General features: G+C 50.9%; 1 protein-coding gene across 1 annotated transcript in view; it reads right to left on the bottom strand.

Moving 5' to 3' along the window:
- Positions 1–1,307: 1,307 nt before the first annotated feature.
- Positions 1,308–17,864, bottom strand: part of LIPG (lipase G, endothelial type) — a 29,038-nt gene continuing 12,481 nt past the window's right edge. Inside the window, exons 6-10 of the mRNA XM_075532926.1 lie at positions 14,700–14,942; positions 13,578–13,698; positions 12,598–12,816; positions 7,821–7,925; positions 1,308–5,337 (exon numbers count right to left, since the gene is read on the bottom strand). Coding sequence (XP_075389041.1) covers positions 5,316–5,337; positions 7,821–7,925; positions 12,598–12,816; positions 13,578–13,698; positions 14,700–14,942 — 710 coding nt within the window. The 3' untranslated portion in view covers positions 1,308–5,315. The remainder of the gene's footprint in view (positions 5,338–7,820; positions 7,926–12,597; positions 12,817–13,577; positions 13,699–14,699; positions 14,943–17,864) is intronic.

A 17,864-nucleotide genomic window follows, 5' to 3' on the forward strand; every position in this document is an offset into this window, starting at 1 on the left:
CAGGCCATGTTGTTAATGCCAGTCCTCTCCGCTGCCACGTGGACAAGTCAAGGAGTTGCACACCAAATCCCTCCCCTGGGGCCACCTGTTCTTTCAGGCTCCTTTGTGGGGACCAGAAGCAGCCACTTTCCACCCTTCCGAAGGCCCCTCAGAGATTCCCCCTCATTTTATAATGTTTTAGCATTACGATTAGAAATAAAGTCAAAGAAACGTTATCATCCAAACTTCAATTTTTATTGAATTTAATAATCAACTTCTAGATTAAATACCTGTAAACAGATGGTGACACCCTATGTCCTTTTTTATAAACACGAATGGGATTTGTAGCTGGACCCCTGGCACCCTGAATAAAGACAATGTTTCTGGCTTCCTATGTGGCCGGTGACTGATTTCCAGCCAATAGAAGCTGGGCGACTTCTTGGGCATGTCCTTAAAGGGGCAAGCCTTTCCCTTCTACTTTCTCTCATTGGAAAGAGATCTGGTGGGAGACCTCTTAGACTGGAAGGATAAAGGAGACATTCCATGAAGGGAGCAGAGCCTCAATATGAACCCAGTGGGCCATCATTACAATGAGAAATCACATTCTGCCTGTCTTGTTTGTCACTCATTTTAGGTCTCAATCAAACCTGTAGGCTGACTAATGGCCCCAATGTCCAGCCAGGCCCACTGTTCTCGCTAACATCCACCTGGAGGCCTTCCTGCTGCGGTTCCACTCCTGTTCTCCGTGCTCCTTAGGGGGAGGTGTTGTTCGCACTCCCTGCCAACAAGGACTAGCCAGTGGAAAAGACATTTCTGTCCCGCTCAGACCTTGGGTAGCCACCAGTCTTAAGTTTTAAGAATTGACTTGTCAGACCATTAAGAATGTTGTCGTTTAAAAAAATTACTTTACTATGAAAGTTTTGATCTCAAAATTAGTTGGTCTTAAAGTAAATACTAACCATATATTTTATATATTATATATATTAGAAAAATAAATAGCATTCTAAGTAGCATTTTTTTAAAAACCTCATTATATACAAATAAGGCTTAAGTCCAAATGCATAAATATACGACCCACTGAGGCGTCCATGCTCTAGGTGGCCATGACTGGACGCATAGGTAGCCGGGGTGCACAATCTTCACTTTGGCCAGAAAGCAGTCACAGAAGGACTCAGTTTGATGGGGGAAAAACTCGACTGGTGATGTCTTCAGAAGTTTGGCATGAATGATACAACTTTGGCATGGTACAGATGAAAACAATCATTAAAAAGTACAAGGAAAATCGCTCCCACCCCACCCCCACCCCCCGCCCGGCTATCGCGCCTCCTCCCAAGCAAATCTCACCCATAGACAGCTGCTCTCGAAGCACAGACTTGCTCCTAGTTCAACACTGCCAGAAATACTTAGTATGTTATCATTGACTGAAAAAAAAAAAAAACTGTCACTGTTGGGGCTAGATTCTCTAGAGAAGCAAACCCAGCCAACCTTGAATACGAATGTTGTTGTAGAGTGGGGCCGAGGTGGTTCCAACTCAGAACTGCCCTGTGTACAGCAGAACAAAATGCCACCGGGTTCGGTGGCCTCCTCCCACGGGTTACATGGGAGTCCACTGTCGCAGCCACGGTGTCAGTCTGTCTCCTTGAGGGCCTTCCTCCTGGTCTTTGGTGGTGTAGAGGTTATGCATTGAGTCACAAATGCAAGGTCAGCAGTTTGAAACCACCAGCTGCTCTGGAGAGAAAGGTGAAGCTTTCCACACCTGTCCTGTGAGGTCGCCATGAGTAAGAATCAACCCGATGGCAGTGAGTTGGAGAGTTTTGTGCTTTACCAAATTTGATGTAGTTTTCCAGGGAATGGCCTATCTTGATAATACGCCCAAGGTACGTGAGATGGAGTCTCGCCGTCCTATCTTCTCGGGACCCTTATGACTATACTTCTGGTTTGTTCTGGCAGTCTGTGGAACTTTCCATAGTCTGCACCAACACTGTCATTCAAATGCACCGATCATACTATGGTCTCCCTTATTCAAGGTCCGGCTTTCAAATGCATTACAGATGGCAATTGAAAATGCAACGGCGCGTGTCGGGCTCCTACATCTCAATCCTCAAAGTGATGCCCGTACTCTTCGACACTCTAAGGAGGGCTTGGGTAGCAGACCCACCCGATACAACCTGTTGTTTGATTTCTTTACTGCTCTCACGAGCCCTGACTGTGGATCCAAGCAAGGTGAGATCCACAATAACAGCAATCATTTCTCTGTCGATCATCATGTTTATGAGCCCAGTTGTGAGGGGTGTTTTCTGTACACTGAGTTGTGATCCAGGCTGAAAGCTGCAGTCTTGGCATTTCAAGAGCAAGTGCTTCAAGCCCTCCTCACTTTCAGCGGGCAAGTTTATGCCATCCGCTTTTATGGGCTGTTAATCAGCCTTCCTCCCATCCTGATGCCACACTCTCCTTTATGTGGTCCTTCTTCGATTATTTGCTCAGCATACAGATTGAATACGTATGATGAAAGGAATAAAATCCTCACCCACCTTTCCTGATCTTAAACCGTGCACCAGCCTGTGCTCTGTTCATGCCGATTGCTTCCTGGTCCATGTGCACATTCTGCACGAGCATGATGGAGAGACCTGGAATTCCCATTCTTCCCAAGGCTACGCAGAGCTTATTATGATCCGCACAGTCGACTGTCTTTGCCTAGTCAAGAAAATGCAAGCAAACCCCTTTCTGATAGTCTCTTGGCTTTCAGCCAAGACCCATCTGACATCATCAGTGATGGCCTCTCAAGCTCGGTCGTTGTCGGCACACAGCTTGGATTTCTGGCAGCTCCCTGCCCAGACACTGGTGCAACCGTTGGTTGCTCTTCAGCAACATTTTACTTGCCTATGAGATTGCTCTATAATTTGCTAATTCTATTGAGTCATCTTTCTTGGAAATGGGCACACATAGAGATCTCTTCTAGTCAGTTAGCTGTCATCCACATTTCTTCGTTGAGTGAGCGATTCCAGTGCCTTTTCAGCTTGTTGAAACATTTCAAATGATACCTCAGCAGTCCCTGGAGCCCTGTTTTCCTCTAATCCCCTCCATGCACCTTGGACTTCTTCCAGTAATACCACAGGTTCTTGATCACATATTCCTTCTTGAAATGGTTGAAAGTAGGCTAATTCTTTTTTGGTAGCACTCTAGTGACTCAGTGCATTCTTACTTCTTCTGATGCTTCCTGCATAGTCTCCTATCTTGTCTATGGAATACATCCATGTTGAAACTTGAGGCTTGACTAGTTTCTTCGATTCTTTCCATTTAAGATATGCTGAGTGTGGAGAGAGAGAGAGAGAGAGAGAGAGAGAGAGAGAGAGAGAGAGAGAGAGAGTCATCAAGTAAATGACTCATGTGGTTGGCAAGTTCCAAGTCCATGAACCAAGCATCAGGTTGGGGGATCTCTTGACTCTGGTAGCCGCAAGAACTAAGGAATCCAATATCAACAGGTCAGATGACAGGCTGCTGGCTCTGAGGCTACAAATACTGACAAGCCGTTAAAATGAGAGGTCAGTCAGATGCAGGATCCAGAGCTAGTTAGTGAGCTTTGCCAGACGTGTGTGTGTGTGTGTGTGTGTGTACACATATACATATGGTAAAGGCCACACCCTCAAAAAAACTCCCCTTACAATTGATTGATCACATTCGATGACATTTTTGAAGATGATCTCAATTCATAACTGCCAAATCACATCATTGCATAACTGCCAAACCACTGAAGCTCATGGTGCAGCCAAGCTGACATAAAACTCTAACCACCGCAGGCACATTGGTAGCATACTAGGTCCTCAGCCTGGCTCTGCCACCAGCTCAAGGTGACTAACAGTCACCAAATCTTAGTTCTGTGAAATAGGAAGCGATGACAGCTGCCTTGGTCACCTCAGACTGTGAAATTCAAATTAGGAGATGCACACCCCAACCTTCTTGAAAGTGTAAAATAGTTCCTTAGATACTATGTGTATTAATCCAAAATCTGAATCGAAACATGAGAGGCCTTTCTGAGAAATTCACCACCAAAAAGGCACCGGGGTTAAAACAAGATCTTTTAGGCAATAAAAGCACGTTTGGAATCTTGGACCCAGCGCTGCATGACAGGCACTAGTTTCTGGGTAAACAGAGGCCGTAGCGTCTAGGTCCCTGAACCCCAAAACGTTCTTTCTAAAGCAGCCATAGCCGGTCATTGGCCACTATTTCTGTAAACTGCTCAGGTTGCTACACTTGTAGGGGCAATGGCAGCATGTCAACTCTGATGCAGTAGCTGGAAACCCGTTACCATCTCAGGGGCCCTGGCTCTCTTATCCTGTAACCCACCCCCGATGCCCTCTGTGTCTTTCCTCACATGCTCTTGGGCTGTCAGAACTGGACATTTCTACAAATCTCAATCCCAGCAGGCTCCAAAAAACCCCAAACCAAACTCACTGCCATCTAGTCCATTCTGACTCATGGTGACCCTGTAGGACAAGGTAGAGCTGCCCCCTTGGGGTTTTCAAGAGTGGAACTCTTTATGAGAGTAGAAAACCTCCTTTTTCTCCCATGGAGAGACCGGTGGTTTCAAACTACTGACCTCATGGTGAGCAGACCAGTGGGTAACCACTACACCACCAGGGCTCCACTCAGAGGAGGCCAAGTTTGATGAGGTTTAGTACTGTGTCTCTTGCCACATAGGACTTAATTTTACATGTTTGGTAAGGGCTGGCTCAATCCAAATTAAACATGAACAATGGAAACATGAAGAAAGCCAATGGCTTGTGCTTAAGAGAGTTGGCAAGCAGGACAACATATCTAAGATGTAACCAGTGTCCGCCAATGAAGCCATCAGAGTTCCAACCACCAGAGCATCTGCACCGGCCGCAGTCACTCTCTCCTCTCTGGCTAGATAAGGCAGCAGGTCCGCAGTCAGGAAGACCTCTTCTAAAGGCCAAAGTCAGATCCAGCAGTGCACGGGGCCATAGTGGAGCCAGCGTTCCTAACCAATCAAAGCGCAAGCTCATCTAGAATGGAGACGCCAGCTCCAAGTGCACAAGAGGCCCTGAGCATCCACACGAGCCAGAGACACGGCTGCAGGAGGCACCATCAGAGGGTTGGATATAGAGCAATTGCAGGGCAGCAGCAGGCACTACAGCAGTGGCAGTCCCCTCCAGCGAGCAGTCCCAGCTGCCACAGGAGGCAAAGGCTTGGGTCCAGAGAGCAAGTCCTTCCCGGAGCTCTGGGCCAAGGCCGAGAGGGGTCATTCTGTCAGTGGGTCCTCAGCAGTAACTTTTCTCCATGTGCGTGGAAGGTGGCGGGTCCTAGGACCTTCGCCTTCAGTGGAGCTCCACTGTGGGGCTGAAAGGAAGCAGGTGAGAGGGTGAGGCTCCTCCACTCCCTGGGCCATGGCAGGGCAGGGAGGCAGTTACTAAGCTTTCTTTCCCGCCACCCCTGTCAGATGATTCTACGATCTTCCCTATAGGACACAAGGGAAAGTTCTAGAAGACTGCTCTCTCCCCCTCGCTCAAAGAGCCAGAGACTCACTTTGAGAAGCAGAGTACTGCAGTCCCTTCTCTGGGGTCTCAGCTTCCATCCACCATGGTCTGTACTGAACATGTTTCCACAATCCCCGGCCCCCAACAGTCATACAGGTACCTGTGAGAGCATGCGTGCACACACACACACACATACACACACGCGCGTGCGCACACAGAGAACTACCAGTAACCTCACTGCCTGATGCTATGAAAGAGATTCTAGCACCGCAGGAAGCAGGCAAGAAGGAGAGTCGAGAAACCTAGACGCTCTAGTCTAAGCTCCACAAACGTGCCATGGAGCCTCGCGGAACTTCTGTTTCCTTGTCAGAGGCCAGGTGGACAGCACTGTGATCAGGAAGGTGAGTACCTCTACAGGCGTCAAGGGATGCTGCCCAGGCTCCTAACTATCTCTTTGAAGAGATGGGATGGGATGGGGAGGTTCCCCCTTAAATGAGGTAAATTATATAGCTCTCGGGGTTTTCGAAGTGCTGGGTCAGTATAAAAGAGTGGCATGCCTAATCAGCTGATCCTAGTAATCCTTCCTGGATGCGTTCAACGCATCGTGAGGATTGACCCTGCGTCTTTGGAAGGGGATTGAACAAAGGCTAGTGGGTTACCCACCGGCTGGTCACCACAAGGGTGGACATTCAAAACCTCCAGCTTCTCCTTGGGAGAAAGCGTTCTAGTTTGGGGAAGCCATAGGCAGTTCTACTCTGTCCCACAGGGTCCCTGAGAGTTGAAATAGACTCGTGGGCAGTGAGTTTGCGGTTTGGATTTTCTAGTCAAGTCGAAGGAGGGTCTGTGCTTGGCTACTGACCATAGAGGTTGGCAGTCTCAACCCGCCCAGAGGTGCCTCTACTTCTGAGCCACCGCAGAGCCGCAGGAGGGCGCTTGGAAGCCTATGGGTGGGGTCAGCATGAGGACGAGCCTACTCAATAGAAAATGCAAACCCACTGCTGTCCCGTCCATGCTGCCTTGTAGCGGACTCTACAGGACAGCAGTCCCAAGGTCGTACATCTTTATGGGAGCAGACTGCCCAATCTGTCCCCCACCGAGGGGCTGGTGGGTTCGAACCACTGACCTTCCGGTGAATAGCAGAGCCCTTAATCACTGCACCACCAGCGGCTCCAGAAACTTTAAAAGGCATGCATTGGCATACACACCGGAAGAAGTAAAAAGCATCACAGCTGGAAATCATGCGAGCCCACGCCAGTCTGAGTCACTTGATGAGATAGGCAGTTCTCAGGAGCCCGCGAGGCCTGTCATTTACTGAGCTTGTGGTCGAATGGCCAACAGCTGTGGATCGGCTGGGCCCCAGGCTTGGCAGACGTTTAAGCACAGGGGACCCCAGAGCCTGGGCACAGCTGCTCGGTGATTGATACCCAGGCCGGGTGGCGTGACTTCTCTGAGCAGCAGGAACCTCAGCTCTGAGCGAGACCCACCTCTTCAGGTCCTGGCCTCGCCAGCACCAGCTGGGCAACACCCTCACCGAGCCTCGGTTTCCTCATCTGTACACAGGGATAACAATACCTGCCCCCAGGCTTGATGATAAAGGGAACAGGGGGCAGGCATACACAGACGGCCCAGCAGATGGCCAGGGTGGGGTCAGGTTGGAAGGCAGGGTGGTCTGTCTCCCTCCCCCTCAGCAGGTATTTGGGTTGGAGGGGTGCACAGAATGGGTTCCCCTCTTGGTAGACCCAGATGCCTCTCACCATGAGACTGACCCTCCTCGACTCTGGAAGGATGGCCTTCCAGCACGAGGCAATGGCTCAGTGAAGCAAGACAGCTCCTTTGTCTGACTGAGCGCCACGTGTATGAGCTTCCTGCTGCTCTGAAGGGGCAGAACCGAACCCTCACTCTAAGGTTCCTGAATGCCTAAACTGTGCGGGAAGGGAGAAGACCTTGTGCTGCCCCTTGACCTCCCACCCATGCCAACACGGTGCCCACAGGGAGCCTTCCCCCAGCCCTGGTCTCTGGGAAGACTTTCCTCTAAGACAGGGAGCATGGCGGCCAACCACGGGTCCTTAGTCCCTGTAAAGGCCTCATTCCAATGCCTCCAGGGTGGCAGGGGGTGGGGAGGCAGGGGGAGGGCACAGTACCACCCCTGGCCGCCTGTGTCATCACTGGTTCCTTTGTCTCTTTCCCTCCAGCAGGAGGGCAGCTCTGGAAGGGACGAGGCATTGGTGTAGGTGGTCCGTTGTCATCCCCCTGCTGCCCAGACCATGCCCAGCACATGCGGGGGATGGGGGTGGGGTGGGGTGATCAGCAACATGGCCAAGTGATGCACAGGCCCTCCTTGGTTACCTGGTTTCGTTTTTCATCCTCCAGCCATCACGGCACTTGTGAAACCAGAGGTCCTGCCCAGGGGCTATGATGGCGTTCTCAGGGTCTTCTGCACAGAAGGTCAGTCTAGGAGGAAACAGAAACCACCGATGCAGCTGGAAGTCCAGGGGGCTGGGCATCAGCCCGACAGCGCCTCCCTGATTGGGCTAGGTGACCGTCCTGATTTAGGGACTACAGAGATCCCGTCACCCCCACAGGACCCAATGGTCTCCCTGCCAAGTCTCCCAGAGTTCAGCCTCAGGCAGCCCTCACTCATGCCTCTTCTACCTTCGTCCCTCTGTCCAGCCAAAAGTCTGCCTGTGTTTTTAAAAGTTAGAGTCCCTCAGTAGCCTCCTGAACCTGCCCCACCTCAAACCTCTCAATTTAGTAAAAAAAAAAAAAAAAGGTGTCCTTACAATAATAGTACTTTTGTTATTATTGTAACTACTTATGGTCCTGTAACATCGTGGTTATGTCTTGGGCTGTGATCCACAAAGTGTGAAGTTCAAAGCCACCAGCTACTCCTCAGGAGAAAGACGAGGCTTTCTACTCCCACCAACAGTTAGTCTGTAGAAACTCACAGGGGCAGTTCTACCCTGTCCTATAGGGTTGCTATGAGTCTGTATGTTTCAATGGCAGCGAGCGAGAAAGAGAGAGACTTATGGCATAGAGTTCATAATGAATGTTTTGTTTTAATTTAAAATGTCACACATCACCTTCCATTGCTATTGATTCCTGTCTATGGCTAACACCTTCATTAACCAGACACCCCACCCCACCTGCCCTGCCGTCCAATGCAGGAACACAAGCTAGATCTGCACTATATCATACATGACACAAGTTACCTCTGTACTATAAAACCCTTGCCCTGCAGTTGCTTCTGACTGACAGCTGCCTCATGTATCCATAGAGTTTCAGTAGATCACCAGGTCTCTCTTTTGAGATGATTCTTGGTGACTTAAACCTCCAACTTTTGGTTGAGCCACTGAATTTTAACTATTTGTACCACTCAGGAACTCCTACTTGGAACCGACTCGTTGCCGTAGAATTGATTCCGACCCATGGTGACCCCACAGGCCAGAGTAGAACTGCCTCTTTGGGTTTCCAAAACTTTGAATCTTTACAGGAGCAGACAACCTCATCTGGCTCCTGAGGAGTGGCTGGTGGATTTGAACCTCTGGTTAGCCTTGTGGTTAGCAACTCTGGAGCTCCCTAAACACGGACTGATAAGATTAACTGGAGCTCAGCTGCAAGTCAAACTAAGAGATTTGGCAGACTGAGCACCGAGATCACCAGGAATCATCAAGGGACTAACACTGGATGGCATTATAACGGCCAAGTCCCTCACCTCAGTGGGCTGAGCAGCTGCCCGATAAACAGGTGAGTGCCTGACCTTGGTTCTGACTGCCTGACAAAAGTCACCTTCAGAACAGCTCTAAGACTCTTTCCCCCCGAAGCCCAATGCAGTATATAAAGAGGTGGCAACCTCACTCAAAATCAAGAAATCCAAATTAACCAATAGCAGGAGACTAATTGACACGCAGAAGAATGGAACATCTGAGGCTGTAGTCCAGGGCTGGGAACAGCCTCACTATCAGACAGAGAGTGTTGTAAACCTGATGGTGGCAGGTGGGACTAGGGTAAAATGAAAAGTCAGATTGTTTGAGCTCCCTTTTGACCAATTTTAAACTTGTTCTAGTCTTTAACATTTCCAGCTTTTTTTTTTCTCAATTGAGGTTTTCCCTCTGGTTTATTTTGATATTGTTGGTCTTTTTTGACTGCCTCTTTTTTTTTAAGTATGCTTTCCAGTATATAAAACCTGGGATAGGTAAATCTATAGAGATAGTAACTGGATGAATGGCTATGGGGTATACGGAAGGGGAGGTTGGAGGGCAATGGGGAGCTAACAATGAACACAAGAAGGAAGAAAAGGTTCTAGAACTGAATATACGGGATGACAGCACATCTATTTTTAACACTCCTGAACTATAGAAGCGTACGGCATATGAATTATAATAGCTCAATAAGCTACTTTTTAAAATAACGTCTGAGGAGAGGGGGGCTCGCTTGCCTCATTGCTAAGGCTGATTCCTTTCGAGAGGAAACAAATAGCAGCTAGTCAAGTTGGAGGAGGGGCTGGATGAGACCCCAGGTAAATGCTCAGCTACTGACCACAAAGGTTGGCAGTTTGAGCCCACCCAGGGGCGTGCCTCCTTCTGAGCCATCACAACCACGGAGACCCCAGCGAGAGCAGGTGCGGAGAAAGCCAGGATCTACTCGACACCCACTGTAGTCCCGTCAGAACATAGGTGACCCAAACTACCCACTGCTGCCAAGTTGATTCCAACACACAAGTGACCTGTAGCACAGAGCAGAGCTGCCGCATGGGGTTCCCAAGGCTGTAAGCCTCTACCTCAGGAGGCTGACACACCAGTGGCCAGAGGAGCGGCTGTAGGATTCAAACTGCTGACTGACCTTACTAGGCACGGGGATAACCCAGCAAATGCCGTTCTTGGGCATACATCCCCATAAAGAAGCCCCCAGATATATACCGACCAGGGAAACATTCCAGAAGGTTCATCTCAGCACGGAGCACACTTTGTAACTCCCCCAAAAAGGAGACTCAGCTTTACTGTTCCCCAGAAGGAAGACAAAACCGTAATTTCCCTGTGCAACGAAGATGTGCATGCTGGAGTTGGCAGAATAAACCCTATCTCTCTGTATTTGGAAAAGCAAGCTTGCATGAAAACAGACAAAGACAACTCGGGAGATGAAATGTCCTTTCATCCGAAGTTCAGAAGCATCTAAAGTCATGACCAAAAAAACCCACTGCCATCGAGTCGCTGCCTACTCCTAGCGACCCTGTAGGACAGGGTAGAACTGTGAGGCTGTAACTCAAGGAAGTAGAAATCCTCATCTGCCTCCTGCTGGGTGGCTGGTGGTTGTGAACAGCTGACCTTGTAGCTATCAGCGCAAAGTGTAGCGCACGACACCACGAGGGTGCCGTCAAAGCCAGTCTGGGCTGTGTTTAGAGATGTGAACAGAAAGTGTGGTTTTACTCATTGTCCTCCAGTGAGTTTTGACTCGGGCCACCCCAGGCACACAGAGTAGAACCACCCCAGAGAGTTTTCAAGGTGACACCCTTTGGGAAAGGTCTATCTTTAGCCAAGACCTCTCTTCTGAGTCACCTCTAGGTGAACTTGAACCACCTGCCTTTCAGCTGGTAGCCAAGCGCTTCCCTGTACCTTGCAGGGACTCCTCAAGCAGCAGAACTAAGGGTCACACTCGCGTCACGGTGCCAGTAGCACCTGGTTTGACAGAGGTCCAGGACTATGGCAAGGATGGGGTTGCAAGCGGCTTTGGCTGTGGGTACCCCGTCTCACTTTTTCAAAGCCTCTTGTTTAAAACCAATACTGCAGAGTGCTTACATTTGTTACTGCTCCGTGAGGTGTTCATTATGCTTGGGACAGTGTATAAAAACCACCGCCCTTCTGGCAACCCACCCACAGAGCCAGAGTCATGAAAAGATGCCCAGTGGTCCTCACAGCTCCCCCATCTGACATGCACGTTTCAGACACACCACTCAGCTAGGGACTCTGGGGGGATAGGGGGGTGTTCCCTCTGCCGGCAGGCTTGTCATTGATGATGGATGTGCCCCAGGTTCAGGAAGAATGGTCAAGGAGAAAGGGCCAGCCAGGTACAAAGAGGTTGGGGGCTGCTGCGTGCCCACTTCCCAAGGCTAGCGGTGACCTCTGGAAGCCCTCGGCGGGGGGGAGAGAGCCTCCTCTCTTGGCCAATGTCTCCCAGTGGGCCTGGCTCTTTGCCTTCCCTGGTGCCTCCTGAGAAAGCAGCCTTCACGGTCCCGCCCAGGCCCAAGGACTGATATATGAAGGTCTGCTCTGTCATGCCAGGCAGAGAGAAGCTGCCAGCTGGCATGGGACAGAGGAGTCTCTGTGATTTGAAAGCAGGCCCCCAGCCCCACGTCCTTGCCTCCAAACCCATGAAGGATATAATAACGCCCTTGGGGAAACCACAGTCTCCCACAGACCCAAATAGCCAGTACAAGCTGGGGCGCCCAGGACAAGCAAACAAGGTCTTTGGATCACACGGCCCCCTGAGGGGGAACAGATCCATGAGGTGGCACTCCTGTCCAGGAAAGGGGCACCTCTCTGCAAGCCAGCCCCCCAGCTCAGCAAAGAGAACAAGGGTCGGAAGTCAGTCTGACTGCGCAGTGGTTCAGCACCCCACTGCTAACCAAAGGTCGGTGGTTCAAACCTTCCCCAAAGACTCAGCAGCATGCTTCTGCAAAGATCCCTCCCTCCCTCCCTGCCATCCAGTCCATGCTGACTCAGAGACCTGTCCCAGGGGACAGGGTCGAACTGCCCCTGTGGATGTCTGAGACTGTAACTCTTTACCGAAGTCAAAGGCCTCATCCCCCCACATTGGAGAGGCCGGTGGTTTCAAACTGCTGACCTTGCAATGAGCAACCCAAAGCATAACCACTAAGCCACCAAAGTGCCCTATAAAGATGGCAGCCCTGGAAAGCCTCGACCTCACGAGGTCACGGTCAGTTGGAATAAGCTCAATGCCAATGGGCTAGGACTTCCCTGCCCCTCTGGGCCGAGGCTCTGTGATCCGTGCAGGAGCCACTCAGCAGTTCATGGTCACCCTGCCCCAGTGTTCAAGGCTGGCCGGTGCGTTTGGGGTGAATGCTGACAAGGACAGGACCTGGGCCAGGAGGTGGGAGCAGGGCACTTACTTCCGCTGAGTTTCCCCGGACTTGACCCGGATGCGTCTGATCGTCAGCTCCCGAGAGGGGTTGCGAGGTTGAAACAGGTATGTGCGCAGCGCCTTCCACAGGTTGTACCAGGACTGGGAGGTGCCCTCCCAGGTGAGTTTGATCTTCAAGAGGTCCCCCAAGTCCTCCTCGGTGTAGACCAGGAAGGTGTTGGTGGCATTCAGGCCAATCTCCTCCATGCTGAAAGGGAAGAGAGGAGCTCTCTCACACACTGAAATGACCAAACCACATCGGTGAGGCCATGAGGTCCCCCACGCCTCGGCCTGCCGCCATCAGGCCCAGGGTAGAAGCTCGAGAGTGCCACACTGACGGAGAGGAAAGCGCCCACAGCTCCCCGGCTCCTTCTCCCCACCATCCCTGCACACCTCCCACTCGGGCTACTGCAGGGGGGGGGGGGCAGGACCAAGAGAACAGCCACCAGAGCCCACCCAGAAGTCAGAGCCCACTAGACCAGGGTGCTCAAAGCTCACCCTCAGCAGCCCTGCTCCCTGCTGCCCCTCACACTAAAGCACTGGGCATGGCCTGCCTCGCCCCACATGTGCCCATGGGACCCAGAGACTGAGAGTCAGGAAAAGCAGGTACAGAGAAGACAGCTCCCCGGAGCCCAACGTGAATTGGCTTATGGGCATTCAACAAGTAACCAGCAACTCCTTTGGACCCTCCCCACCGCCTTAGCATCAGAAAACGTCCATCGAGGGCATTGATGAAGTTCCCAGTTCCCACTTGATCCCAGCTGCTTCCCTGACCGCTGAGTCACCTCGGAGCCTCCCACCCAGAAATGATGAGTCAGGGGTTAGGTGAGCTCTTGCAGGGCCCACCCAGCTCCTCCCTAGGTGCCGGTACCACCCTCTCCTGTGCTTGCTGGCAGCTCTCCCACCCTCTCTGATCCCCACACCTGCACCCTCTCCGTCCTGCACCCAGCAAAGGAAAGGGCGACTCACATCTCCAAAGACAGCATCTGGGAATCTGCATTGGTGCCGTACAGGGTGACAAAAAAGGTGGGCTCGATTTTCTCTTTGTGCACGTAGCTGAAGATGTGGACTTTCATCTGGTAATGGTACACTGCAGGAAAATCAGAGCAAAGACACGTGGGTCTTGCTTGTCACCAGCACACGGAAAACTTAAAAGACTGACTGATGGTTACCCATTGGGCAGCTAATGGTCTGCAGCTTGAAACCACCAGCCGCTCCTCGGGAGAAAGATGGGGATTTCTACTCCCGTCAAGAGTTACTGTCTCGAAAACTCACAGGGGCAGTTCTACCCTGTCCTCTAGGGTCACTGTGAGTCGGCATTGACTCGATGGCAGTGTGCTTTGAGAGTGTGGTCCTTCTGGTCCGGCACAATCTCCAGCCACCCTCAGGGCCCGTTCTGTCCAGGAGGAGCCCTGAACTAAGGAGTCAAGAGCTGTTCGGGGATTTTGCCAGGGCCACTGTCTCTCTGTTTGAGCCTAGATTGAGGGCCAAGGGACTACCCTCTCTGAGCCACAACTTCCTCCTACATCAAATAAGACCCCCAAACTTGGTGGCTTTAGAACGTGTCACAAGGGTTGAAGATGTCATTTCCATCCCCACCCCTCCCTCCCTCCAAGTTAGGGTAATGACGGCATGAACATGCAGCTGTGAAACGGCTTTGAAGAATCAAGTGCAAGAGTCAAGTGCAAAATGTAAGATGCTGATCCTGAGAGCGCAGAGCCCTGATTCACATCACAGCATAGGTCCCCGGCACTTATTTTTAGCATTGACACGTCTCGGGGCATGTGCAGCACAGTGGGGTTTGCACTGGGCTGTCACTGTGAGCTACTCCTTTGGGCTGAGGTGGGATTACCCATGACCTGTTACTCACGGCCATGAAGTGGGTTCTGACTCGCCCTGACCTAACAGCAGAGTAGCACTGCCCCCATGGCTTTACGAAGCTACAAATTTCTACGGAAGCAGACTGCCACGTCTTTCTTGCACATGCCGCTGACCTGAAGCCACTGCACGGCCCGGGCTCCTTCCACAAGGTGCTGTGGAGGAACAGCACTAGGGACCTCCCTTAGGGACACTTTGGAGACTGGAGTTTACCTCTGAAAGGCATGCCCGCTCGGGTTTTCAGGTACATTTTACTGTTCCTCTTGTTCCTCGTTTTCTTGGCGTTGTAGCCAATGCTGTTACAGCGGTTCTTCCGGCAGCTGAGGCAGATGCCCCTTTTGAACCGGTTCGAGTCCGTGCACTGGAACGCGAAGCTTGGCTTGTCCTGGTTCACCAGCGAGTCGACAAAGAGGTGCACAGCCCGTTCATGCTCACACTTCATCACCTCCGAGAGGGCTGGGGAGGGGAGAGCAGCAAGGGTGAGCAACGGCCCCCCACTCACAGCCACCTCGTCCGTCCAGCCACACTGTGCATCTGGCTGTCCAGCGAGAGCTCATTTATTTTTAGTCTTGTGGTAAAAAGATAGTTAGGAAAACAAGGAGGGAGAGGGAGGAAGGGAGAAGGGGGGGAGTAAAAAGACCCACCTATTGTGCTGTTGGTCTGATTTCTTCAGAGGGATGTGTAAATATATACAGTGTATTTCTTTTAGACCAAAGAAATCCCTGCAGATTCCTTATGCCTAAATAATGGTCTGAGGGGCTGAAAATGCACATATATTCAGAAAGAGAGAGAGAGAATAAGATAGATAGATAGATAGATAGATAGATAGATAGATAGATAGATAGATAGGAAAGTGAGATTACTTGCAGGAAAAGGACATGGAGTCTTTCGTGACAAACAAGTTCATCTCAAAGAAAAAGAAAACATTTGCCGATTCAATTCTCTGCACATGCAATTTGGTGGCATCGCTTATGTTCGTCATATTCTACAGCAGCCACCAAATCGTTCCTCCTCCAGTCACAGGAGCCAGAGCCCCCCAAGCAATGGCAGACTGCGGTCACCATTGTCACTGCTGTTAGCATACTTGAGGGTGACTTCTTAATGCATGGCCACCGCCCAGTGCTGTGCTAGGCGCCCCAGTACTTGCCCACTTACTCTCCAGATGGCAATACAGCAGTAAGCACACACACAACACAGTGGTCACACACAAACACAACACAGCGGTCACACACAAACACAACACAGCGGTCACACACAAACACAACACAGCGGTCACACACAAACACAACACAGCGGTCACACACAAACACAACACAGCAGTCACACACACACAAAGCAGAGAGGAGCAGAGGGGAGAGAGTGCATCCTCTCCTTTCCATCCTCACAGCCCTCAGTCATTGCCCACTCCTGGCGACCCTCTAGGACAGGGTAGAACTGCCCCTGTGAGTTTCCAAGATGGTGACTCTTATGGGGTTCACAGTGCTGTCCTTGGGGTTAACCTCCCAACAAGTAACCCACTACGCCACTAAGGTTCTTGTGAAACTCACTGCCATCAAGTCAATTCTGACTCATAGTGACCCTATAGGACAGGGTAGAATTGTTCTCTGTAAGGTTTGAGATTGTAACTGGAGTAGAAAGCCTCTTCTTGCTCCCTCGGAGCAGGCTGGTGGTTTTGAACTGCTGATCATGCAGTAAGCAGTGTAACTCATAACTACTACCTCACCAGGCCTTTTGTAGGGCTGGCTCTTTTAGAGCCTGCATCATATGAGCTAAGCTGATGATGCAGGCCAGGTGTACAGTAGGGATCCTAACTCACTTAGTCTTGATTAGAGTCGGGCCTTCATGAAACACTAGAAATGGGCCAGGTGCCAAACACCACCTGATGTGGACCAGCAAACCTCAGCCTGCAGGCCACACCATCCATTTCGGTAACTAAAGTTGTATTGGAACATACAACCATGCTCATTTGCTTATGGATTTTCTGGGGCTGCGTCCATGCAGCAGGATGGGGGAGTAGGAACAGACCCTATGACCTGCTAAGCCTAAAATACTCTCCGACCCTCTGAGGGAGCGTCTGCTAGGCCCCTTCTGCCCAATCCCTTCAAGTGTCCATTAAAGCCCAGGCGTCCCATCGCGGTGAGGGGCAGACATCTGATGCTGTCCACTTGGGAAGATAAGTTGGATTTGGGAGCCCCGGGTACATCATTAGGGAACCCGGGGAACAGTGTCTACCGGCCTCGGCTGCCAACTGGAAGCCCAGCTGTGGGAGCCCAACAGCATTGGAAAGCCTACGGGGCCACTCGGCTCTGTCCTGCAGGGTCTCTGTGAGTCAGAGTAGACGTGAGGACAAGGGGCCTGTTGGGTCATCCGTGTTTCTTGTAGCCAGGGACTCAGGTCAATCAATGTTTTATGTAAATTCTGGGACCTTAAGGGAAAAAAAATGGCCAAACGAATCCTACTCCTTCACTGGCACCACCAGCCTCCAGAAAAGCCGTCACCGTACACCTTCCCCACCCAGGGGGCAACAGATGGGGCGGCCAAAGGGCAGAGCAGCAGAGCGGAGAGATCCCATAAGGAAATGCTGCCAGGCTACCAGGTGGTGAACCCAAAGGGAGCAGTCACCTTGAGGGACACCTCAGTTTCAAGAGCAAGTCACTTCATCTCAAGTCCGCTCGGGCATTCAGCACATAAATTATAACTGAATAGAAGAAACGCCTTGTTTCGATTCTTTAGAGTACGATTCAGGAATGTAATTATAGCCTGTCCGTGCTGTGACATATCGCGTAGCCTAAAAGAGGGCTCTGGTGTGTGAGAAGGCCATATCTTAGAGCTTAAACAAAGAAGTCGAACGTTGTAGAACACGGTGATTTGAAAAAGTAAAAAACACTGCTGTGGAGTTAATTCCAACTCAGAGCACCCCTTTACAACCTGGTTCTTAGCCTTCCTGATGCCGCCACCCTTTCATGCAGTTCCTCATGTTGTGGTGACCCCCCACCCCCAACCATAAAATTATGTTCGTTGCTATTTCATCACTGTCATTTTGCTACTGTTATGAATCAGGCGACCCGTGTGAAACAGTCATTCTACCCTCAAAGGGGTCGCAACCCACAGGTTGAGAACCAGTGCTCTAGAGGTTTTCCAAGGATATAATTCTTGCTAGGGACAGAGAGCCCCATCTTTTTCCCAAAGAGCATCTGGTAGGTTAGAACCACCAACCTTGTGGCTAGCAGTCCAATGCTTACCTGACCGTGCAACCATGCATGTACATAATTAAGAAAGAAAAAAGACTAAAAGGATACACCCAAAATCTGTCATACAGACTAACTTTCAGGAGCAAAAATTGGGAAGGGTGAGGCAGAGGTGATGCTCTGCTTTCTG

The sequence above is a fragment of the Tenrec ecaudatus genome, chromosome 15 (assembly GCF_050624435.1).
Source record: "Tenrec ecaudatus isolate mTenEca1 chromosome 15, mTenEca1.hap1, whole genome shotgun sequence".
Taxonomy (NCBI): domain Eukaryota; kingdom Metazoa; phylum Chordata; class Mammalia; order Afrosoricida; family Tenrecidae; genus Tenrec; species Tenrec ecaudatus.